This window comes from Eutrema salsugineum, unplaced genomic scaffold, assembly GCF_000478725.1.
Source record: "Eutrema salsugineum unplaced genomic scaffold, Eutsalg1_0 scaffold_15, whole genome shotgun sequence".
Classification (NCBI taxonomy): domain Eukaryota; kingdom Viridiplantae; phylum Streptophyta; class Magnoliopsida; order Brassicales; family Brassicaceae; genus Eutrema; species Eutrema salsugineum.
The window spans coordinates 5805117-5830609 of NW_006256867.1; the positions used below are offsets into that span (position 1 = coordinate 5805117).

General features: G+C 40.5%; 2 protein-coding genes and 1 non-coding gene across 3 annotated transcripts; 2 read left to right on the forward strand and 1 right to left on the reverse strand.

Annotated features, from left to right (window-relative positions):
• Positions 1–8736: 8736 nt before the first annotated feature.
• Positions 8737–8842, reverse strand: LOC112088304. The gene has a single exon (XR_002900467.1). It is a non-coding gene; the product is annotated as a small nucleolar RNA R71 (small nucleolar RNA).
• Positions 8843–18091: 9249 nt separating this feature from the next.
• Positions 18092–18791, forward strand: LOC18022213 (putative defensin-like protein 180). Its single transcript, XM_006405094.2, has 2 exons — positions 18092–18166; positions 18414–18791. Exons 1-2 carry the CDS (start codon positions 18109–18111, stop codon positions 18734–18736), a joined length of 381 nt encoding a protein of 126 aa, XP_006405157.2. The 5' UTR covers positions 18092–18108; the 3' UTR covers positions 18737–18791.
• A 3048-nt stretch (positions 18792–21839) lies between these two features.
• LOC112088088 lies at positions 21840–23083 on the forward strand. Its single transcript, XM_024158240.1, has 2 exons — positions 21840–22277; positions 22379–23083. Exons 1-2 carry the CDS (start codon positions 21840–21842, stop codon positions 23081–23083), a joined length of 1143 nt encoding a protein of 380 aa, XP_024014008.1.
• The last annotated feature ends 2410 nt before the right edge of the window (positions 23084–25493 follow it).

A 25493-nucleotide genomic window follows, 5' to 3' on the forward strand; every position in this document is an offset into this window, starting at 1 on the left:
ATTGAAACTACTTTTGTTTCTAGAGATGTAAGGAAAGTATTCAGATTTATTGAAAGCTTTACTTTTTTTGTTAATGAAATACAATGAATAAGTTTAGAAAAATAACCAAAATACAGGTATAGTTTTAAAGAGTAATACGAAACATTGAAATAAAAATTATTGCATAGAGACCTATACGTGACACTTTCCTTCCAAGATAAGCCTTACACGCTAATATATTTTGAAACTTGTTTTCTTATTTGTTCTTTTAGTACCAGGTAGAAGTCTGCACTATGTGCGGGTTATTTGTTTATGTACATTAGAAAACGGTTGAAAACGTAGTGCTTAAACAGAATTAATGTATTAAACAACATTATAAAATTCCTATTGCATGTGATTTGCAAGCTCCAAAATCTTTTTTTTTACTTTATAAAAATATTTTTTTTAACAGCTGCATTTTATTAATATTAGAAACTAACATCATCCCAATGTAAATCATCAGAGATTACAAAAGGCACATAAAAGTGAAAATAGTAGTTTGAGTTATGTGGGATGGTCTTATTTGCCAAACCATCCGCAGGTCGATTTGAATCTCTTCGAACCCATGAAAGCTTTGTTTATTCAAACCGAGTTTTCCGATCTTGAACTTTCCGTATCCAATTGTAAACTTCAAAGTTGAGTTTTCTCCCATTCAATAAATCAATGACCTCCTTACAGTCACCTTCAAAATAAATTTCTTGTAACCACGGGACCAACACTTTTGCACTGCCATGAACATTCATTTTTTTTCTCCCCTTTGCTTAAACTCCACCGATATACCTGGCAAAATTGTTCATAAATATTAATATTAAACATGGTATAATAGATGTTGAAAAAAAAAAAACATGGTAAAATATTGTTGAACCACTCTCAAACCAGATTTCCTTTAGTTAAGATATATATTATTATAATATATAGAACATAATTTCCAGTTAACATATAAATTAGTATGAATCTAATAATGGATATACAACAAAAAAAAGTATAACATGACTAAAAGACTCAAAAAACAAACAAAAAGGAAGAACGTACTTGCGAGGTACGTTTTCTAGATATATATAAAGAACATCGTGTATGATATATACGGTTTCTAGACATATATAATTGTTAGTGGATATGCTACAACAAATTTGGATGTTAAAATGTTTATAAACAACAAGAAAAAGTTCGGCATGACTAAAAGAATCAATAGATGAAAAGAAAAAAAGTACTTGGAGTTGCTTGATAAAAAAGGGGAGAACTGCTTTTATAGTACAAATTCAAAACAATTTTGTCTTTTTAGTGGTTTTTATTGTTTAGTACATGAAAATTATTTATATTTTAGTAGTTTTATTTTAAAATAAATTTGAAACACTTTCTAAAAAAATTCTGAAAATACAAAAAAATATAACTATGATGTGATCATAGACCGAGAGCATGACCGAGAACATGAACCACGGGATGAAGAGTTTGAACTGCGGATCAAGAAACATGAACCGAAGATCGAAAAAGGGGTTCCAGATACGGTCCTGATCGTACCAGACGGTCCAATGACCCGATCACATACCAGGAAGCTTGCGGGAGCCGTCCAGAAGTTCTTTACCGAGCTGTGGAACTAAGGATCAAACCAAAGAATGGAACCAACAGCCTATCCCAAGACCATACTTACATACCAAGATATTTACTAACTTGGTCAGGTATGGTTCCTTAATACTCTTTTTCCTTACACCCGGGTTTGTCCCAATGGATTTATCGGGTGGGATTTTAATGAGGTTAAGGGCCGTACCATCCTTACGACCGTAGTTCAGTCTATGTTTGGTTCGTGGGTCGGAAGTTCAAGAGTCACACTCGGCCAAGCAACTCAAGAGTCATTCAAAAGCTAGCTGAGGAGTCATTCAAACTATCTTTATCAAACTTATTAAATTTTCTTTGTAATTTCTGAGTATAACTCTTGATCTTCCCTTCGCCTATATATATGACCCTTGTATTCAGATTTTCGTTATTCACTTTTCATCAATAAATTTTTGAGATTTCTTCTCTTTTGTTCCTTGTGGACTTTTTCGATTCATTTGTTGGTTAGCCTTGAATCTTTCGGTTTATCAAGTGTCGATCATAACACTTGGCGCAGCCATTCCTTTCGGTTGTCTCTTTGAAAAGTGATAAGTCGTTTTGCGGGCTTATGGAATTTTGGGACTTTGTCCCACGCCCTAACATCCCTTAACTGCGGATCCACTCAGTCAACTCAGCCACAGCCTTGTTTCAGATCGATTCTCACGAATTTGGGCCTAAAGATTTTCGAACCTTGTTCACGCCTTAGCATCTCATTCGGTGTTTGGTTTGGAGTCAGGAAATTCTTAACCTTGACCGGTCAAGAGTGCAATAATCCGAGGGAGTTCGTATCAAACTATATTTACGGAAATCAGTTAAGGAAAAAAAATATTTTTAAAGTATAGTTTACATTTTGAGATTTCGTCTCTTTTTTTCTTTGCAAACTTTTTCGATTCATTTGGTGGTTAGCCTTGAATCTTTCTATTTATCAAGTGCCGATCATAATACTTGACGCAGCCATTCCTTTCGGTTGTCTTTTTGATACGAACTCCCTCGGATTATTTCGAACCTTGTTCACGTCTTAGCATCTCATTCGGTGATTGGTTTGGAGTCAGGAAATTCTTAACCTCGACCGGTCAAGAGTGCAATAATCCGAGGGAGTTCGTATCAAACTATATTTACGGAAATCAGTTAAGAAAAACAAATATTTTTAAAGAATATTTTGATTTTCAAACATCCTATATATATATGTCACTTGTGGTTCATGGAGATCAGACAACAATTTGGAGTGGATTTTTGTGGCTGCTGAGGAAAGACGAGCTAGGTAAGTTGCTGTTGAATCAAATACCACTCTTGCAGAGTTAGAAACGATGGTTTTAGAAGACTATGGAGTATTCAATCACAAAGCTGAGTTTAGTTATCTATCGAGTTATTTGATGGATACCTTAGGTTCTCCACCAATAAGTATCATCAATGATCGTCAACTCAAAAATTTTGTTGGGTACTCTAGGAAAAAATCCTTGGTAAGTCTCTGTGAGATATTCACATCTAAAGTTGACCATCCTGAGAATACCATGAACATGGAATTGATGAAGAAGCCCTCTGATTCAAGCAGTAGGAAAAATGATGATGTGATGGTTGTGAAGTCAAACTTGGAGGAAGAGTTTGATGAACCTGTTATGGCTGAAAATAAAGGTTATGGTGACCAGAATGTTCGTCTTATGTTGCTTGATGTTGTAAAGAAGGACCAAAAAATTTTAGAAGCAAAACAGAGTTGAAGGCTTCTTTGGAAATTTCTGAAATGAAGCATAATTTCGATTACAACGTCCTGGAATCACCCAAACGAGTTAGGTCTATACGCTGCAAAGAGAAGTCATGCGATTGGCTTGTTCGTGCACAGTGTCTAGAGGGGTCTCGGTATTTCAAAATCTACAAGTATGTCGTTCAACATACATGCTTTCCTTCTAATAAAGACATGGTCGGTAGGACCAGTTCAGCGAAAACAATTTGTAATCTGCTTAAGAATAAATATGACGGTGCTAATTAAGGTCATTAACCCAGAAAAATAATTCAGATTATTCTTACTGAGAATGGATGTGAGATCTCTTACGATCATGCATGGAAAGTCCATGAGTATGCCGTTAGTTTTGTCAGAGGCATTCTCGGGAAAAGGTTTGGAAAAATTCTTAAATATTTTCACATGCTGAAAGAAGCGAATCCAGGGACCCATAATCAGTATAAAAAATAATGGTAATGGACGATTCAAGTTTCTGTTTATCTTTTTTGGTCAATCGGTAGGAGGTTTTTACAAAGCCATTCATTCGGTCATCGTTGTTGATTGAATGTTTTTGAAAGGCAAAGACAAAGGAATTCTGCTCATTGCTAGAGCATTAGATACTAACTCCAACTTATATCCAATAGCATTTTGGGTTGTCAATTCAGACAATGACCTGTCATGAGAGTGGTTTATGGTGCAACTAAAAGTTGTCATTGCGGAGTAAGTGGGTTTGGCTTTTGTGTCAGATAGAAATACTTCCGTAGTTAAATTACTTGAGAAAATGTACCCACATTCTAGCCATAGAATCTTTATCCACCATTTTCTGAATAATGTGGTAACATATTTCAAGACACAGGGTTGACTGGTTTGATTGCAAAGGCATCTAAAGAGTACAGGGTTGCTGATTTTGAGAGTAGGTTTGCTTCTATTTGCTCTATTACTCCAGATGTTGAAAATTATCTACAGGATGCTAGTGACACAAAATGGGCACGATGCAAATTCCCAAGGTTTAGGTACGACGTCAAAAACCAATAATCCAGCTAAGTCGATAAATTTTGTATTGCGATCACCTAGGGAGTCCCCAATTATTCATTTACTGGAAAATATCATATAAATGCTAACACATTGACTTTATGAGCATAAAATATTTACCTCAAAGCATGAGGCTCCTCTAACAGTTGAGGTGGAGACAAATATCAATAAGAGGATTGAGAAGGGTAAAACGTTGATTGTATATCCAATTAACCAGGATCGATTCATGGTCAAAGGTGACCAATTTAACTGCCTTGTTGATTTGGGCAGAAGAACTTGTTCATGTGGGAAATATGATTTGCTTAAATTTCCTAGCAAACAAGCAGTCAGAGCAGCGTTTCTGAGAACCAGCAGTTACAGACATTCATCAAGGAAAAGTACATTACTACGGCATGGAGAACAACTCATAAAGAAAGCATTAATCCAATTGCAGGTCCTGAGGATACATGTCGGGTCCCAGATGATGTTAAACATGCCAAAGTTGTAGCACCATAATCACGAAGAGCAGTTGGTAAACGAAAAAAATGAAAAAATAAAACTGTGGAAGACAAGATATGGGCGTCACAAGGATCAATGGTCTAAGAGGCACAAGTGCAGTCGCTGAGGTATCAAAGGACACAAGAGAGGGACATATGACATGCCAATATAGGCTATTCACTATCTCTGTTTTATTATTGTTCGTTTAGTTTTTTGGTTTTCTCCTTCGATTTAACTTTATGATTGAAGATTTGTGTTCTGGATTTCTATTTTAAGTTGTAATTGGAGGTTTAACTAACCTTGTTGTTACCCAGAAAATTTGTGTATGATTTGTGATGAATGTTTAGGTACAACCAATTGTGTGGGATTTCAGACATTTTTTAGATTTTTACCTAAACAACTTATGAAAGGGATAAAATTAATTAATTCTGCAAGTACATATTTAATTACCTCCCTAGCAACACCAGTTTTGCTTATAAGTTGAAACACCCCATCCCGGACTCTAAGTCCGTGGAAGTTGTTCCCGTTTGGACCGCTAAGTGGCTCTGAACCATTCAGTCCATATTTAGGGTCATATCCTTAAACCAGTCCAAATTCGATATATATATATTCTGAGATTTATTAATTTTGAGTCGATGTGTAATAAACAAGTAAGAAAACAGATATTTTATTGATAAAGTAAATGATTTAATACAACTTAAGAGTTTGCATATAAGCTATTATAAGTTCGCATGATCCTATCTATCTTTTCTAAAACACCACCCATCTTCTTTGGCTTAACGGTCTGCGCTCCTAAGCCAGATTCTTTCCACGGTCATCGCTACCTGAAACACCAACAATATAAGTAGATACTACTTTGGCTATGTATGAAACATGCACATGTATGCATTTATGCTTTTGATTCACAACCCGTTAGTATCCCACAGCGATCTATTTCCAATCTGGATCACAGATCGGCCTTGGACAAGCCGAATCTTGGTGAGATCGGTTATGTCTCCCAAGCCGCTCGCCAGCCGCGCTAGTGATAACACCTGTTTTGACCACTTTTATGAATCACTTTCAATATCTTATGCAGATATATTTACTCAGTTTTAAACGTTTTATAAGTGTTTTACATGTTTTGGAGTTTTAAAAAGCTTTTCAGGAAACTTGGGACTTTGGCGTGCATTTTGGAGCAAAAGTACATTTTTGGATAAATTCAGGCCGTCAGAAGTTTGGCAACTAATGAAGATCTTCTCACCGTCTGATCATCCCCGAATTTAGAGAAATTATAGAGGAGACAACCAGCTTTCCAACACACTTGGAATCAAAGCAATCCAACGGTTAGATCGCAAGATATCATCAATGCGCTGAAAGCCGATCAACACAAGCCCAGTCAAGCACAAGTGCTTTCACCCGCGGCCAGCCTTCTTCCCACCGCAGCTCAGGAGGTTTCACCCGCGGTGGCCTATTTCCGAACCTCAGAAGCCCAACTAAGGCCCAAGACACTTCCTGCACCCATTTTACAAGTCCTAGACGCCAAAGACTTGGAGAAACACTATAAATACTCATTTTTAGGTCTTTTGTAAGAGAGTCTCTTGCTTCTCTTTGAGAGAGAAGTCATTGGTAGTTTTAGGTTTTATTTTTATGCATTTGTGGAAGCTCTCCATCGCCATTCTATCTTCAATAAGAGAAGTTTTTCTGCAGATTTGTTTCTTTTACTTTTCTTCTTCTTAGTTCTAAACCGATGATGATGTCTACCTCAGCCATGTCTGAGTAGTCACCTAGTTGGGTGAAAGGGTAATCCAAAGACTCGCTTTCGCTACGGCTCCGGTGGGTTCCCTTAACTAAGCCACTGCCTATGAGTCGCCGGCTCATTCTTCAACAGGCACGCGGTCAGAGCCCAGGGCTCCTCCCACTGCTTGGGAGCTTACAGTTTCATGTTCTATTTCACTCCCCGATGGGGGTTATTTTCACCCTTCCCTCACGGTACTACTTCGCTATCGGTCACCCAGGAGTATTTAGCCTTACAAGCTGGTCCTTGCTGATTCACACGGGATTCCACGTGCCCCATGCTACTCGGGTCAGAGCATAAGCTAGTGATGCTTTCGGCTACTGGACTCTCGCCATCTAGGGTGCGGGACTCCACCGCTTCGCCTAGCAGCACGACGCTTTTATTGCTCTCCCACAACCCCGTTTTCACGGTTTAGGCTGCTCCCATTTCGCTCGCCGCTACTACGGGAATCACTTTTGCTTTCTTTTCCTCTGGCTACTAAGATGTTTCAGTTCACCAGGTTGTCTCTTGGCTGCCCATGGATTCAGCAGCAGTTCAAAAGGGGGACCCCATGTTCGAATGACATCTAGGTTTTTAGGAAAAAGGATTTCGATTTTTAACATGATTCTGCCATTCATCCAATTCTCAAAGCGGTAATTCTGGATTGATCACCCAGAATCCGATCATTGGTTTAATCCAAGCCACGAGAGTTTTGTATCTGGGTTGCCTGAACCGGATCTTATGGACGTCCTCGTTGTAGGAGAAGAAAGCTACCTACGGAGGATACGTAAGCAGAGATGGATTCCGATCTACAAAGCATGCTTTTGTTCTGGCATGAGAGCGAGAGTTAATTGCCATGAACAAGTGATTAGATGATTAGGGTGACGAGAGTTGGCTAATTTTACATGTGTCTATCCTAGTTTCAGAGTCATAGAAAATCTTTGCCTAAATCCCTTGTGTTTTAGAACATGAACCCTAAAGATGAACCTTGAACCCAACGCTTTTTCTTTACTGTTTTTCAACCGATTTTTTTATTTAAAGCTTCTCTGCATAATTAGAATTAGTGACAAACCAAAACCCCTTTTTATTAGATTAGGTTTACGATTGTTTTTAGCATCAGTTAGGAGTCCTCAACACACAGATCTCTGTGGATTCGATCCCTAAGTACTACTGCGTTTGCTGTGCACTTGCAGCTTGTCTAGGGTAAAACTTTTGTTGCCCACTGCACTCACATCAAGTTTTTGGCGCCGTTGCCGGGGATCTGTCGCTGTTGACTTGACTTCTTAATCTAATTTCAATCCTAAACCTCAAGATTTTCAAGTTCTGCTGGAGATTTTCTAACTCCTCTTTTTATCTTTGCTTTCTTTGCTCACAGGTGCATGAAAACTAGGAGAGATCTTGACGAAATCGTATTGCCCTTAGACGAGATTGAAAAACACGAAAGAGCACTTAGGAAACTCAGACGAAGAACGCTCAAGATGGCCAATCCTAATGCCCATCGGGAAAATCTTTTAATCCGTGATCAGGAGGATCACATTGGAGATGATGACCATGATTCAGTTCATGGTGATGACCTAGATACTGCTCATGAAGAAGATGGACAGCCACAACTCAATGAAGAGGGAAACCGAGTTCCTCTAAATCCTGCTCAAATCGCTGAAAATCAAAGGAGACAAGACCAGGCCGATGCTAAAGGAAGAAGGAATGATGAAAACATTTCCACCAGTTGTTAGAGAAGCCAATCGACCAATACAGCTTGCCAATCCTGCAAGAAGACAGCCTCGGAACAGACTCATTGCCGATTTTGATGCACCTCACCAACACTTTCAAAATCGATCAGCTATTCAAATCCCTGTTCCAAGAGAAAATCATGAGATAAAACCTCAGATTGTCTCTTTGGTGAAGCAGAACCAATTCCATGGAATCTCTACTGAGCATCCAATGGATCACATTGATCTCTTTGAAGAAATCTCTGGAATGGTGAGAACAACTCCAGAAAATGTGGACTATGTGAAGTGTAAGCTTTTTCCTTTCTCTTTAAGTGATAAAGTTTTTAGATGGTTGAAATCTATGCCATATGGTTCTATTACTTCATGGGAAGAATGCAAGTCAGCTTTCCTGAACCATTTCTACACCAAGTCAAGATCGAACCAGCTGAGAAACAAGATACAAAGTTTCCAACAAGGCCCAATAGAATCATTCTATGAAGCCTGGGAGCGATTCAAGGAGTATGAGAGAGACTGCCCTCATCATGGTTTCTCTGGAGAAAACCTGCTAAGCACCTTCTACAGAGGACTTCAGCAGAAGTATCAACTTTCTCTTGACACTGCTAGCAATGGAGATTTCAGTTCAAAAACCATACCACAAGGGAGAGCACTCATCGAAAATCTAGCTGTAGCTAACTGCAACAACAACCCTGAGTATGACAGATCAAAGAAGACCATTACTAGTCATGAATCAAGGGAGATTGCTGAGCTAAAAAGCATGGTAAGTCAACTTCTTAAGTCTCAAAACAAGAATATACATGCTTGTGAAATTGCTGTAGGAAATGAGGAAGATGGAAGATATGAAGAAGATGGCATGTACCAAGAGGAGGAAATCAATTTTATGGGAGCCCAGGCATATCATAATCGACTTAGTCCAGCTTTCAACAACAACTTTAGGAACTCTGGTGCCAACTTCAACAATCTCTCTTACAGAAATCAAGGAGCCGAAAATCAGCCCTATCCACAGCAACAAAGGAGTTTTCAAAACAAGTTTCAAGGTGGAAACTATGGAGGAGGAAACTTCCAACAAAAACCAGCATTCAATCCTCAACAAGCACAGACCAGCTCATTAGAAGCAACCCTTTCCCAGCTAAGTAATCAGGTAAAATCGCTTGAACAAACTATGATGCAGACTACTCAAGGCAATGAGAAGTCATTCAGGGAAAAGGGGGTGAAGATCGATTGTATCTACACTGATTTGAATGGGAAGTTCAAATATCTTGCGACCCACATCAATAAGTCGGAACATCAGATAGGTCAAACTGCAGATTCAATAAAGAGACAACCAAGAGTTTTACCAGGAAGAGTAGAAGATAACCCAAAGAAGTTCTGCAATGTTATGACAGCAGTTTTGGAGGAAGAACCTATCGCAGACTCTAAGGGGAGATTGACACCTGAACCTCTCATAAAGGACTCTGAAACCGAGCATAAGAGAAGCCGAGTCATTCCAGTTAAGGTACCCAAACGCTTGCCTGACCAAAGACTCAAAAAGTCTAAGGATCCAGGGCGTTTCTCATTAACTTGTTCAATCTTTGGAATTGATTTTTCAGAATGTTTATGTGATTCTGGTGCTAATGTGAATGTCATGTCAAAATCTGTTGCTGAAAAACTTGGTATAGGTACATTTGTCCCATCTCCAGTAAGGATAATCTTTGGTGATTCATCTCAGAAGAGAACATAAGGAATGATCCAGGACTTGCCACTGATCATTGGAAACAAAACAATTCCAGCCGATTTTCAAGTTTTGGAGATGGACAAGGACAAAGACAGACCTTTGATATTTGGTCGCCCATTCTTAGCTACTGTAGGTGCTGTTATTGACCATACAAATCACTGTTTAGTTTTCTTAAATGTGGACAGGAGAAAGTTCTATAAGACCACACCAGACCCAGCTCCAAATCAAAAAGACAAGGACAAGGAGAAGGTGTTGGAGGACAAGAATGAACTAGAAGCACTTGCATCTAGGCAATTTGGGAACATCAAAATAGTGGTGTCACCAGACATCAGCAAGAAAAAGGAGAAAAATCTTGAAGGAATTGTTGAGAAGACAAAATATGTCCTCAAGGATGCAAAAATTCTTAAGAAAGGAAAAGAGATTGTGATTCAAGTTGAAGGAAGTCCAAAGTTCAGGCTAAGAACCACAAGGACTCTTGATTCAAGGGGTCCTGTCCCTTCTTCCCAATCCTAATCCTGCCAAGAGTCTAGCTAAAAGACTTTAAACAAAAGCGCTTAATGGGAGGCAACCCATTTGGTATGATTTTCTTTTCTTTTTATTTCTTTTCTATTTGATTTCTTTTCTTTTTTGCATTTCAAGCTTTAATAAAATCCAGAAAAACAAAAAACATTCAAAAAACCAGAAAATACAAAAAGATATAATGAGAAAGCAAGAAAACAGGAGAAACCGGGAATTCCCGGAGGCATTTGCTGCGGCCGCGATCAATTCAGCCGCGGTCGACCCATCATTTACCGCGGCCCGCGTTCCCTCAGCAGCGGCCCTACTCGAATTTACTGCGGACGTGCGCGCCTGGCCCGCGGCCGGCCTTGGTTTGGTCACAGAGCAAGTTTTCCCTGTTTCCCGTAAACCGAAACTTCAATTCCCCGTTTTATTCCGGGACTTAACCGGGAAGTTCACGAAGTATAATTTCCGTGTTAAACACGGCAGGTAAGTCTTCTAAACTTTAAAAAATAAAAATTTGCTTAGGAAAAACACCTTTTTAAAAGAAAAAAAAGATTTAAAAGATCAAAAAGGTCTTTTCTCTTCATCTTCCCCAACAAGCTTGGAGATCTAGAGAAAAAGACAGATTTCAAACTTGACAAATCCTTTCCAAATTTTCGAATATATCTCACTCTTTTTCAAAGGAGATTTCAAATCTGTCATCACATAACACTTTCATCAAGGTATGAGCTCAAATTTCTCACTTTTTCTTAAGAACTCAGATTTAAGGTTTTCTTGGAATGAGTAAAAATTCACCTTAGGATGATTGGAAACTGTCTTTGGACTTATGGCTAGACTACTGGGTAGTTTAACTGCATGATTAAACACTTAGACCAAGAGATTTGAAATTTTCGAAAATCTGAGATTTGAGACTTTGAGCAAATCAAAATTTGGAGATCTATTAGGTTCAGCTTTGCAAATCATTGTTTGGTTCTTGTTGATAGAAAACTAGATTATATTACATGTGAGTGAGCATAAGCAACATCCTGATTCAAAAATTTCATGTGTTGAACATCAATATATCGAACTTGACCAGAAATTCTCAGATTTTGTAATATTTTATGCATTTATAGCTTGTTTGTCATGATAATGTGTTCTATAAACAAATTGTTCATAAAAATCGATACCAAAGCAGTTTGATTTATCCTTTGTCTCGAGAATCTCGTTTTTGCAGGTCATGGATCTCTCTCAAGTTCGACTGATTCGAACCAAGAAGAGCCCTCAAGCGAAAAAGCCCCATTCGCAGGAGACATATGATGCATTGAACGAGACACAACTGAATGAAGATGAGCCTCTGTCCACCTTCATTTCCGCGCAAAGAAGAATATTTTCAGGAAAGATTGAGCAGACCTCCACTCAGCTATCTTTCCCAAGAAGAGTCAAGTCTTCCTCTAAGCCGAAAGTGAAGTTTGTTGGTAAAGCTATTGACCTAGACATCGATTACTTGGCACAGCTTGAGAAGCTGAAGATCAAGCCAACTCCAGTGATTGACTACTCAACTCTTGAGATGCTTGGAATCAGAGAACATGTGATATGGTATCTTGATAGGCTTGGTATGAGATCATTCATGGAGCAGAACTTTCAGACCTATGAGAACCACACCAAGGATTTCCTTGCATCAGAAACTTTGAGCTACAAGAAGAGAGCTACTTCTAGAGCTCTAGATGGCACACTCTCCTTCTCTATTGGAGGCCATCCTTACTCTCTTACCATCTTAGAGATATGTGATGCTTTGAAGTTGCCTTATTGTGATGAGATTGCATTGGAGAAGGATCCAGATGAGGATCTTTGGAAGCTGATGGGTTATGGAGTTTATGACAAAGGAAGGTCCAAGGCATCATTACTCTCTCATCCTGTTGTTCGCTATGTTCATAAGCTACTAGCACACACTGTGTTTTCGCGAGCCAATCAAGCGAATCTCCTTAAGCCAGAGTTGGTGACACTACAGCTACCCTTCGCAGATCACCCCAAGTTTCCTTGCTTTGCTTGTATCATTGCAAGGAACCTAGTGAAGGTTAAGCATGAGATGCTTACATCTGATTGTCAGGACTACTCACCAGCTTTTGGGAGCATCATCACTTCGCTTATGATAGCAGCATGAGTTGATTTTTCAGCTGAGACACCTCTTAGAGAGGATTGGTTTGATCTTTCTCAGTTCTCTAGAGACAGGACTATCACCAGGACCAAGATGGACCCAATTGGATTTGCCTACAAGTTCTCCACCAGTTCCACCGAGTACTGGGTACTACTACCATCTGATTCAATGCCCCGTCTCCGAGATGGTTCAGACCCAGGATGGAAACCAGAGACCAGCGACTTCCTACCATCTTTGCCACTCTTACCTCTGACCATGAAGCAATTTCTAGCTGCAAAAGCCAAGAGAGAGGTAGCTGCAAACAGCAGGAGACTACAGCCTGCACCATCTTCATTCAGAGCCAGTTCTTCTCATTTCAGAGCATCCACTAGAAGTGATGCAGAATTTGCAGCTTTGAAGAAGAAGCTTAACCAGCAAGAGAAGATCAACAGGCGCATGAAGAGACTACTGAAGATCCGCCGGTCTGATGACTCCTCATCTACAGAGACAGATGACAGCCATGAGACATAGGCGCCTATTCATCACCGCATCATACCCACGGTTCTATCATCTTTTTTCTTTTCTTTTATTTTATACTCTTTTGCTTTTATTTCACCATCTTCTCACCAACTTTTTCACACTGGGGACAGTGTGATTTAAGTCTGGGGGAGGATGTCTATCCGTACTAATCTATTTTTCTTTGTTTCTTATTTTTTTCTCCAATTTTTAAATTTTTTTATGCTTATTAAAAGACCTGGAGTATTTTTTAGGAATTTTTGACACAAAACTATGATGAGTAAGACCCATGTGCTTCTAGACTTTTCATGCTAGTTTCTTTTGTGGTTAGTACTAGACTAGGCGGTAGCTAGAGTACTTGCACTACGAACTCCCACCAGAGGATTTCTATTCATGGAGACTTATTCTGCCAGGATATACTAGCTCATTTCAATTGAACATGATCTTGACATCTAATTTTCTCATCATTGGTTTTAGCAGGCATCATGATACACATCTAGGACATCTTTACATCATTGTTACCACTCTTTGTTGTCCTAGATTACCAGTTCATCTTTAGCTGGTACCACACCCTTTACCCAAAACCATCATTTCAAACTTCATGCATTCTCTCTTTAGCTCTTTTGGCAGATATGTGCAAAAACGCCGGTGAGGGAGGAACAACATGGTTTTCAGTCACTCAAGAGAAGAACTGAAGAAATTTGGAAAAGAGGAGTATCAACAATCCTATCAAAGCTCGATGGTGCCTCAAAAAGCTTGAATTTAAAGGTAAATTTCATGCTTCCTAAGACTCTCAATCCAAAGGCGGTTTCCCCTTTCTGCAAAAAAAAAAAATCGAAAAAATAGAAAAAGAATGAAAGGAAAGGAAACTAAAAGCCTAAAGAGTCTAGGGTAGCCGAAATTATTTGAAGCAAAGGCTGCAAGTATTCAATTGTGAGCATTGGTTTTAAAACCTGGAAAAAAATCTAAGTCTGGAGGAGTTATGAGGAGAACCTGAAGAAGGGAGATCAAGAATCTTAAAGCAAGAAAAATGTGACTGGAAACTGTGGATATCAACAGCTCCACCCTCTCTTGCTGTTTTGCAGTTTTGCATAATGTCTTATCTCTCCAGAAAATGTAACCCTAAACAATAAGAGCCTCACCTTCTAAACAGCCATTTTGAATGCCTAGCCTTCATTGCCTTGCTAAACTCCTTTTGATGAGAACCACTTGAACTATTTGAATGAATGTTAAGAGCTAGTTGACTGGAGGATAGGTTTAAGTGTGTAGACTTTCACATGACGGATCAACGGACTAGTTATGTTTGTGCTTTGGTAAAAATTTTCTAGACTATCCTTGATTTGAGCATAATGACTAACTCTGGTTTAGAAGCATGATCGCTGAGATTTTGTTAATTCCTGCGATTTTCAAACCTCTTTTCCAGGTTAAGATCTTTGGTTTTGTTTGAGACAAACAATGGTTTAAGTCTGGGGGAGTTGATAACACCTGAATTTGACCACTTTTATGGATCACTTTCAATATCTTATGCATGTGTTTTTACTCAGTTTTAAAGATTTTATAAGTGTTTTCCATGTTTTTGATTTCTAAAATGCTTTCCAACACGCTTGGAATCAAAGCAATCCAACGGTTAAATCTCAAGATATCATCAATGCACTGAAGGCCGATCAACACAAGCCCAGACAAGCACAAGTGCTTTCACCCACGGCCAGCCTTCTTCCCACCGCGGCTCAGGAGGTTTCATTCCCGGTGGACCTATGTCCAAACCTCAGGAGCCCAACTAAGGCCCAAGACACTTCCTGCACCCATTTTACAAGTCCTAGACGCCAAAGACTTGGAGAAACACTATAAATACTCATTTTTAGGTCTTTTGTAAGAGAGTCTCTTGCTTCTCTTTGAGAGAGAAGTCATTGGTAGTTTTAGGTTTTATTTTTATGCATTTGTAGAAGCTCTCCATCGCCATTCTGTCTTCAATAAGAGAAGTTTTTCTGCAAATTTGTTTCTTTTACTTTTCTTCTTCTTAAACCGATGATGATGTCTGAGTAGTCACCTAGTTGGGTGAAAGGGTAATCCAAAGGGACCCCATGTTCGAATGACATCTAGGTTTTTAGGAAAAAGGATTTCGATTTTTAACATGATTCTGTCAGTCATCCAATTCTCAAAGCGGTAATTCTGGATTGATCACCCAGAATCCGATCCTAGGTTTAATCCAAGCCACGAGAGTGTTGTATCTGGGTTGCCTGAACCGGATCTTATGGATGTCCTTGTTGTAGGAGACGAAAGCTACCTACGGAGGATACGTAAGCAGAGATGGATTCCGATCTACAAAGCATGATTTTGTTCTGGCATGAGAGCGAGAGTTAATTGCCATGAACAAGTGATTAGATGATTAGGGTGACGAGAGTTGGCTAATCTTACATGTGTCTATCCTAGTTTCAGAGTCATAGAAAATCTTTGCCTAAATCCCTTGTGTTTTAGAACATGAACCCTAAAGATGAACCTTAAACCCAGCGCTTTTTCCTTACTGTTTTTCAACCGATTTTTATTTAAAGCTCTTTTTAATTCTCTGCATAATTAGATTTAGTGACAAACCAAAACTCCTTTTTATTAGATTAGGTTTACGATTGTTTTTAGCATCAGTTAGGAGTCCTCAACACACAGATCTCTGTGGATTCGATCCCTAAGTACTACTGCGTTTGCTGTGCACTTGCAGCTTGTCTAGGGTAAAACTTGTGTTGCCCACTGCACTCACATCAGCCAGCCGCGCTAACCGGATCTGGTCTATAACTACACAACCTATTGCGCACCATCGCCGGTCCAATCTCAATTTCACGGCCAGCGATCTTCTGAGATTTCAGCCGAGACACACTGTCGGGTCGGCCTAGCCTATACTTGGGCCGATCGTCTTGTGCCCCCGGTGAACGCTTATCACTTTGGCTGAGACTTACCGTCCAATCGGCCTAGCCTATACTTGGGCCGATCAACAGATTCGTCCAGCGAACCAATAACTTTGCCGTACGCTTCCAACCATAAAACGTACGTTAGTCACTTGCGGTTGGTTTGCCCTTGCTGCGCCTGTACCTTCTCTTCTTCCTCTGCGACCCATACCAGCCGCTCCGGTCGGTTCACTTACCGCCGGTAAAGTTCTTTCTCTCTGTCTTTCTCGATTTGCCTTAATCTCACGACCTAAACCTTTCCCTCTGTTTGTCCGTGCGTAAAAATGCGGACAAAGGGTCTTATTTATAGTTTCCTCCTTCTTGTAACTGCCATATGCGAACAGGTTCGTGTTTTTTTGGCCAAACAGGTGCATTGTTTGGTGAATAGGCTTTGCAACCCTTTGGCCATAACTGTCCATAACCGCCCATAACCGCCCAGCCCAGCTAGTTTAACTCCCACTCAACTGAACCCAGCTACCGATCACTTAGCCTAGCTGAACTGACCAACCCGACAGCTGATCCAGCTAGCTTAGCTTAGCTGTCCAGCTTGTTTTAGCTCCGCACAGCTTATTGAGCTTTTTCTGTCTATCTTTCCGGTCTTTTTTTCTTTTTCCCGACTAATTCTTAGACCAATGAACTTAGCCGATTACTTTGGACCATAGACCGAGTCTTTACTTAGACTCTTGCCCCTTCTATCCCACTTCTCGACCATGGTTCATCCCAGTGATCCTATTGCGGATCGAGGACATTTCATCTATACTCTCGGTCTTGGGTTCGAATTCCATTATGGACCGAGAAATAATTTTTGTTTTTATTATGAAGTTATTTACATGAATATGAAATTATTTACATGAATATGAAGTTATTTACATAAACATGTTTATGAAGTTATTTATAGTTAACTGTATTATATCTGCAACAAATTATTTAATTAAATATTTTTTTTGTTAAAATATTTAAGCTGTCGGATGGTTGTCGGAAATAGTACGTCGATACTGTTGAAAAAGGATCCGTTAGAATTTCGTGGGAAATATATCAACAGATTTCCTATGGGTTATTGACGGACTATTTTCGATGACCTTCCCACAATTTAACGAAAACAGGTTTTGACAACATTCCATCAAAAATCCGTTGGAATGTCACCTCACGGGCACCGATTGTCGGAAACTTGTTGGAAAAGATGTCGACGGTAATCTGTTGGAAATATTCAACGAGTTTCTGATGACCATTGTTAGCAACATAATTGGCCGCTGGATTCCCAGCGTTTTCTTGTAGTGATGGTAGTGGGGCTCTGTTCGCTTAGTTGGTCTGTGTAATATAAATTGTCCTGATAAATGTTCTGATACGAACTGCGCACAAAATTATAAAGGTGGACACGGATTCCTTGTTATATGCCAATTTTTTTTTATTTTGAATGAATGTTAAATTGTATTCAAACCAAAAAAAATAGCCTGTCTACATCTGAGATGCGAGCTTTTTGTTACAGTATTCTAGAAATCGAAATTACATGCAACCACTTAAAGAATTACAGCTAGTCGGTTGACAAAATTGTAAGATACGATATAGTTTTTGTTATAATAAAAAAATGTAATCACCCAACTAGATTCTCACACCACTAAAATTGTTATCACCAAAATTCTAACTACACGTGACAGCTTTTCATGTGATGACGTGGAGCTCAATTGAAATGAGTTGGCCCTCTTTTATTTATATAGTATATCAATGTTGTTCCCTGTTGTTGACAAATAAAAACGTTTGATAGATTTTGGACATATGTAACTTTATTGGTCTAACTAAAAATGGGAATAAATCAGCATTTTTTTTGAAAAAAATACTACCTAACTTGTTTATATACGGAATTAAATGTCCTCGTTTTAATTTTCAAAAATAAAATCCATATATCTTTAATTTGGAGTCTTCAATTTGCTTTTAAATAGATGAACTAAATGTCCCAATAACATACAAACAATTTTTTTCTCACAGAAAGGAGTTTAGAAGAAAACAAAAAAAAAGTGAAAATATGCAGAGGAGAACTTCACTCATATTCCTTGGAAGCTTACTTATCATGTTTACCTCAGGTATATATCTTTCAATCATTCTGGTTCTTTTCTTCAGTCCATAAATTAAACTTACAGTTTAAAATGTTCTAAACTACGATTATACTAGATATAGGTACGACAGTAATATGATACTTTTTGTAATGATTATTTAATATAATGATAATACATAGACTTAGCGTGTCTAAATTATAAACTAATGTACAAATCTAATAAATAAAAGTAGCATAATTTTTTATGTTAAAAATGGAATTATATTATGTTGCAGTTGTGAATCAAAGTAGAGCAGACACATGCACCGAGATTCTAGGTACCTGCGAAAACTGTGATCAGAAATGCCTAGACAAATACGGGCCGTCGGTCCGAACCCAATGTGACGGTGTTGCTGGTCAGCCGTTGCTATGCACGTGCATCTTCCATTGTGGACCACCTTTACCGCCCAAGGTGTGCACTGGTGGGGCTGGTCTGTGCAGTGGTAATTGTTCTGATAAATGTTGTGATGGGAATTGTGCAGCAAAGTATAATGCTGGACATGGATCTTGTCTCATGCTTGGTAATTTTAATTTGTGCCAATGCGAGTACACTTGCTAGAGTCGGTTGATAAAATTGTAAACCAATAGGTTTTCTTTTTGTATTGTAACTATCATAAGGCGATAATATAAAACTATGTTATTATTCTTTGTTTGTGGATAAAGGAGTTCATTTAGACAAATTTTGGTAAAATTTGACTGCAAAATAGGTATCATAGGTCAACCCATATTATCCAATCACCCTTGGATTAATCTCGACCTAATCTGGTCAAAGAAGTCATGATCATAATAATCAAGCACAAAATATTCTTTCAACTATCCCTCGTGGCTTTAGCAAATTTGAAGAAATAAAAATGGAAAACATATCTAATGAATTTCTTTGACCACAAAAAAACCCATATCAAATGAAAATCTATTAAAAAAAACGTAGAGAACTATGTATCCATTTGGCCAGTAGTATGCAGTTATGTAGTAGATAACTATGTTTGGCTTATATGTATTCAACTGTTCTTTCTATTTTGTTTGATAATTAACTAGTGAGTAATAATAGTCAATCACCTATTTAACATATGATATTCTAATAGCGGTAGTAGATTGTGGTTGCAATGGAAGACAAGAAAGCCATTATTGACTATTTTTAGATTTAATCATTTGGTCAGAGTACGCAATATGTAGTAAACAACTATGATTTTTAAATATGTATTCAATTTTTTTTTTTGATAATTAACTATTGCATAATAATATACATAATTTGTTTAACATGTAATTTAGTAGTGGTAGTAAATTGTGGTTGCAATAGTAGATTAGATAAACATTGTTGTCCGTTTTCTGAAATATACATTTCTCTGACATATATTTTTAACTTATATTCCTGACTTTACCCCTACAAACCATGTAACACAAAAAATAGTCAACTACAACATAAGTAGTTTACTATTAATATTATACTACGATAGAAGAATATACAACTAAGAAATTAAAATGGTCTACAAGAACATGAATTCACAGATAACTAAGGTGCAATAACATTCCTGACAATTTGGTACTGAGCGAACAGGTAACAATGCTCACAGCACATCAAAAGGTGTTTCAAACCACATTTGGGAAATCAATAAAAAAACTTTAGGCAAGTACACTCGGCCGTCAATCACCATATTGTTTATTGTATCTATGACGTCCTCCCCAATGTGGATCATGTAATTCATGTGTGACCTCCAACCAGGACTGTGTTTGGTTTATTTCTTGTTTGAACTGCCATAACTACTGTGGATCCTAAAATCCACACTCAAGAGTTTAGTATTTGGTTAAGTGGAAGAGGAGGATGGGCAAGAATTCTGATAAGATCGATGTAAAGTAAAAGAGTAAGATCGACGAATTTGGATTGTATTGATGAAATTATAAGTTTACAAGTGTGTTTCAAGCTAAAAATCCGATGATCTTTTACATAGAAGTGATATCCTATTTATACTAAACAGATCGACTCGAACTCCTTCGAGATTCGCGGGACGTTGCGATCTCTAGTCTTCCGATATCTTCGGGATCTTCTCTTATCCGGGTTGCTTGCTCCTTAAAGCTCGTCACGATCTATCGAATATCCTTCCAAGATGCTTTCTCCTTTCGTTAACGGGCTTTGGGCCCAGAAAGGCTGATGCGATGATTAATTTGAAGTATGGGCTGGACTTGTGTTAAGTCCAACACCAACATTTGCCCCCCAGCCCATTTAGTGAGCTTCGAACTAAAGGGGCGGATTAATTGCGGGATACTTCGATTTTCCCTCTTTTTAAGATTTTATCCGGACGGTCCAGATTGTTTTTCCTACGAATGAAAGGCCGAGATTTATTTAACCATCAAGGCTTAAGATTTTCCTTGATACGATGTATTCAAATCTTATTGAGATATGGTAAAATATTTTTCGCAGATGGTGATGAGCGGTTCGGATTTGATCTCGCGAAGATTTTGTTAATCTCAATAGCAGTAATAATTACTACTTTATAAGGATCAACTTTCCACGTCCTTTCATCATAACTGCACGCCTCCACTTTCTACAAGGTAACTTCTCACCTCCTTTTCTTTTTATTTTGGTTTTCAGTTTTTCTCGATTTCCTTTGCTCGAAAAACAAAACAGTTTTATACTTTTCGCAAAAACTTCGCTTCGAGAAGAATTCTATTCCGAAACATTCTCCGATGGATCATCTCGATGTCCCAACAGTCTCGATCGTTTCACCGAAAGAGCTTGTTCGCCTCCGCCGAGTTCACGACGTTCCCTCGGCGATCGAACTCATTGTTCCGGACAGAGGAGAGACGCCGAAGACCGTGCGTGCTGGCTATTGCGTCGCATACACCCCATTCTTCGATGCATGCGGGTTTTCCTTCCCGATTCCGCCGGGTCTTCTTGTTATCCTGGCAGATCTGCAGTTGGCGTTTCCGCAGATGAACCCTAACTTCGTCCGCCATGCCTTGGCGTTGCTGGTTAGAGCGGCGGAGTCTCAAATTCCTTTTGGAATCAACAAGCTCCACCGAGATTGCTCTATTAAGAGCAATTCGTCCTTCCCGGGGTCGTTCTATCTATCTCCTCGGAAGAATCAAAGTATCTTCGAAGACATTCCCGCTCGCGACGATCGCTGGAAGGAGAAATATTTCTTCTTTAGGATTAACGAATACTCCGTTGGGTCCTTCGATTTCAGTCGGCTGCCCACTGTTTGGTCTTCGAGAGTTGGTCAGCATTAGGGGAGTTGATTTTATTCTCGCTTCTATGCCCTTTGCTAACTGTTATTTCTTTTTTGTTGCAGTTGTTCCGACGAACACGGGCTTAGACAAACCGCTGCTTGCTGCTTTGAAGGACGGTGACTGTTCGTGGCCCAATTTCACGAGGGAGAGGATCCATCTTGCGCTTGGAACGGATAACCCGCAGCTCGCTATTGCTCCGGATCCCGGGATTGACCCGTTAAACCCACCTTCCATCAACCGTCCGGCTAATTTCCACCCGATCCCGATTGGTTAGTTCGAGCATCTTTAGTTCGTCCGAACTATGCTCTTTAATTTGGCGAGCTATTATATAGTTCGTGCTTTTTCGTTTTTCGGGAACGACCTCTCGGGAAGTCCCAGACGCTACTTCTTCAAGCACCTCGCATCAACCTCTGATCCGTAAGCCATCTACGGGAAAAATGACTCGAAGACCGTCAGCTCGTGAGGCCGAAAAGGCGAGGAAAAGCAGGGCTCAGGCTGGGAGCTCCGGAGCTGTCCGCACCGGTGAGATCCACCTAGCTGTGAGTGACGTGCTCGAACAAACCTCTAGGGCTTACGAGACTCCGGCCGGAGGTCTTCCCGCCGACCCAACATCCAGGGCTATCTCGCTTAGTTCGCGAGATTCTGAGAGGACTTCGCATCCAAAGAAGCAAAGGGTGGAGGATCCGGCTCCAGACATGAGGTCGAATTCCTCGAACGGGTCGGGGGGAACGATCCCGTATGGTTGGACTTTCAACCATACTAAAGGGTGCCCCATTGCTGATGATCCGGAGGGGGTAGCTTTCATCTTTCGGCACTTCAAGCCTCCGGGTTGCGTGCTTCCTCCAGTTCGGGACATGGCGGAGCATGCCACCTACGTGAAGATGATGGCTGCTCACTGACGGGTATGTGTTTTTACTTGTTGGCTGATTTTTTTTTTCTGGTTTGTGCTCGTATTAACGGGCGTTCTTTTGGTCAGGCTCTTGAGGCTGTCAACGAGTACTCTGCCATACTTGAGGACAAGTCTCTGACCATGCCCACCTCCGACGAGCTCGAGGAGATAAAGAAGACCGTGTTTGACATTTCATCGAAGGTCAAGAACGCGGAAGACAAGGAGAAGCGTCTGGAAGCCCAGCTTCGATCTGCGAAGACGGTGGCGGACTCTGCGAGCCGGCGTGCTGACGATCTGACCGAGAAGGTGCGTGTCCTCAAAGAGGAGGTCGATGTGAGGGTCAGGCGGGCTGTTAGGAAGGCGAAGCGGGAGTTCGCTGAGAAGTACCTGGCCATCTTCCACTCTCTTAAAGACAAGTGGGAGAAGAAGAAGGTCGAAGCTGCATGTGAGGCCGAGCTCCAAGAGGTGGAATCCAACTTGGATCTCATCAAGGACCTGATCAGTGGGGCTCTCACGGCTCCGGATGAGAAAGCTCGCCTCGAAGAGAAGATTCCTGAGCTTGTCCAAAAGCACGCTGATGCTGAAGTGTCTGATTTCTCTCTCGCCAAGCTCGATCTCCCGCAGATCTCGGAGGCGTCGGTGAGGCCGATGGAAGTTGATCCCAGGACGCAAGTTCCGGTTGGGCTTAATCAGTTTGGGAGTAACACCGCTGCTGGAGGTGGAGACGAGCTTGTGGATGACTCGGCGATCCCAATGGAGAAAGATGGTGACGAGAACGAGCCTAAGGAGTAATCCTCCTTTTTCTTTAGCCCCTCCTCTTTTTCTTTTTTCATGAACTTAGTTGCCTGCAAGGCTTTTCATTTTGTTTTATCACGCTTTTAGTACTTTTGTTACCCGGGAGGGTTTTAATCCGTACTTGGTTGTTTTGCCTGGAGGAGGCTACTTTATGCTTGCTTTTGAATTTGTTTTCACTCTTCGATTTTATCTAAGTTATCAATTTGCTTGATTGTCTTTTAAGACCTTAGAAAAAGATTTCGAAAAGACTTTTTGTTTAGATAGTGCCGAAGTGATTACTATGTGATTGTTTATGGAGATCGCGTCATAGTATTAAGTTGCGAGTAACGAACTGTGATAGTAACTTTATTCTGTATGCACTAAGTTACTCAGCGAGCTACGAGTTTTGCGATTGTTTGAACAAATCGTTTATTGATAACTTACTGCGAATAACGGAGTTGCTGTAAATTTGTTTAGTGTTTGTTAGCACACAGCAATCTATAAGTTATGCGACCGTTTTGGGGGGTCGTTTGGAAGCTACCTAAAGTTAGTCAGCGAACTAAGCTGAGATTGTTTGGCTCAATCGATACTTAGCGGGCTATGAGCCTCGAGCTGTGAGATCGTTTGAAGAGATCGAAGGAGAAAGTGTTTTGAAATAAGGGTTTTTATTCACAAAACTTTGATTACATACGTTTTTACAAAGTATTTGAGTATGTAAAGATAGTGGCTGGACTCAGTGTCGAGCTGCCTACGTACCCCGTCAAGGGATCAAGCCTGAACGTAGTTCGATTATTATCAATGCTCAGAGATGGTAACGTTTGAGATTCATAACGTTCCATGGTCTTGCCTCTGGCACTCCGGTTTTGTTGTTTGCGAGCTTATATACGCCGCTACGCACTACTTCGGTGACTCTATACGGGCCCTCCCAGTTTGTGCCTAGCTTGTCGGCGCCTCGCTCCTTAGTGTTGTCGAATACCTTGCGTAGCACGAAGTCGCCAATACTAAAGCTCCTGTGTTTGACTCCGGAATTGTAATAGCGACCTGCGGCCTGCTGGTAATTCTGGATGCGGACTAGGACTCGATCACGTTGTTCCTCGATCATATCTAGCCGATCTCTTAGCATTTCTTCATTGAGTTTTCCGTTATCCGGACAAAAGGTTCGACGGATGCTTGGTACCGATGCTTCGGCCAGGATAACAGCTTCCATGCCGTAGGCTAGAGAGAAAGGTGTTTCTCCCGTAGCTCGGTGGGGCGTAGTCCTACACGCCCAGAGTACCCCGGGTAGCTCGTCGCTCCACCGAGATTTCTTTGAATCCAACCTCTTCTTGAGGTTGCTTAGGACTGTTTTGTTAGCGGCTTCCGCCTGTCCGTTACCTTGTGGGTATCGGGGTGTGGAGGATGTGAGCTTGATTTTCCAAGTGTTACAGAACCTTGCAAACTTCCTCGATGTTAAGTTCGTCCCATTGTCCGTTACGATCTCGTAAGGGAGGCCGTGTCTGCAGACAATGTTTTTCCAGACAACATTTTTGACTTCCGATCCGGTGATTTGTTGGTAAGCTCGGGCCTCTATCCATTTGGTGAAATAGTCAGTTAGGACGAGTAGGAAGCGGACTTTAGCGCGTCCTGAGACCACTAGTGGTCCCACTACATCCATCGACCATCTCATGAATGGGTAGAGTGCGGATATTGAGGATAGCTTTTCAGCTGGTTGATGGATCATTGGTGCATGTCTTTGGCACTTGTCGCACTTCGTGGCATAGTTTTCGCAGTCTGCAATGATAGTAGGCCAAAACTCGCCTTGTCTTTTGATGCGAACTGCCATAGCTCGTCCTCCGGAGTGGCTTCCGCACATTCCTTCGTGCATTTTGGCCATAATTGTTAGGGCCTCGATACCGTGTACGCACAGGAGGTAGGGTTCTATCAAGCTACACTTGTATAGTTTACCTTCCATTATGCAGTATCGGGCACTTTGAGCTTTTAACTTTCTTGCTGCCCATTTGTCGGTGGGAGCTATACCGTCCTAGATATACTCCGTAATCGGAGTCCTCCAGTCTGGTCTGTCTAAGAAATCTTCGCAGTCATCCAGTTCGTCCTCGGGCTTTGGATGAGCGGATTGGTTCTCGGGGTTAGGCGGTGCATTGACCGGGTTGTCGGGTTGGTTGGTCGTAACCCCTGGTCAGGGTCTGTTGGATGGTCCGGCCTCGTCGGAGGCGGTTACTACGCTGACTGCCTTGGGGGCTAGATCGATGCTTGGTTTTTCGATTCCTTCTACGGGAATCACCCTTTTGACCATTGGGTCGGAGGTGGATGCTAGGGCTGCCAGGGCATCGGCGGAGGTATTCTCCCCCAGTGAATTCTGGTTCGCTCGAATGAACTAAACTAATTTGCTATTTGGCGGACGACGTAAGTATGCTTCCATTCGTTCGTC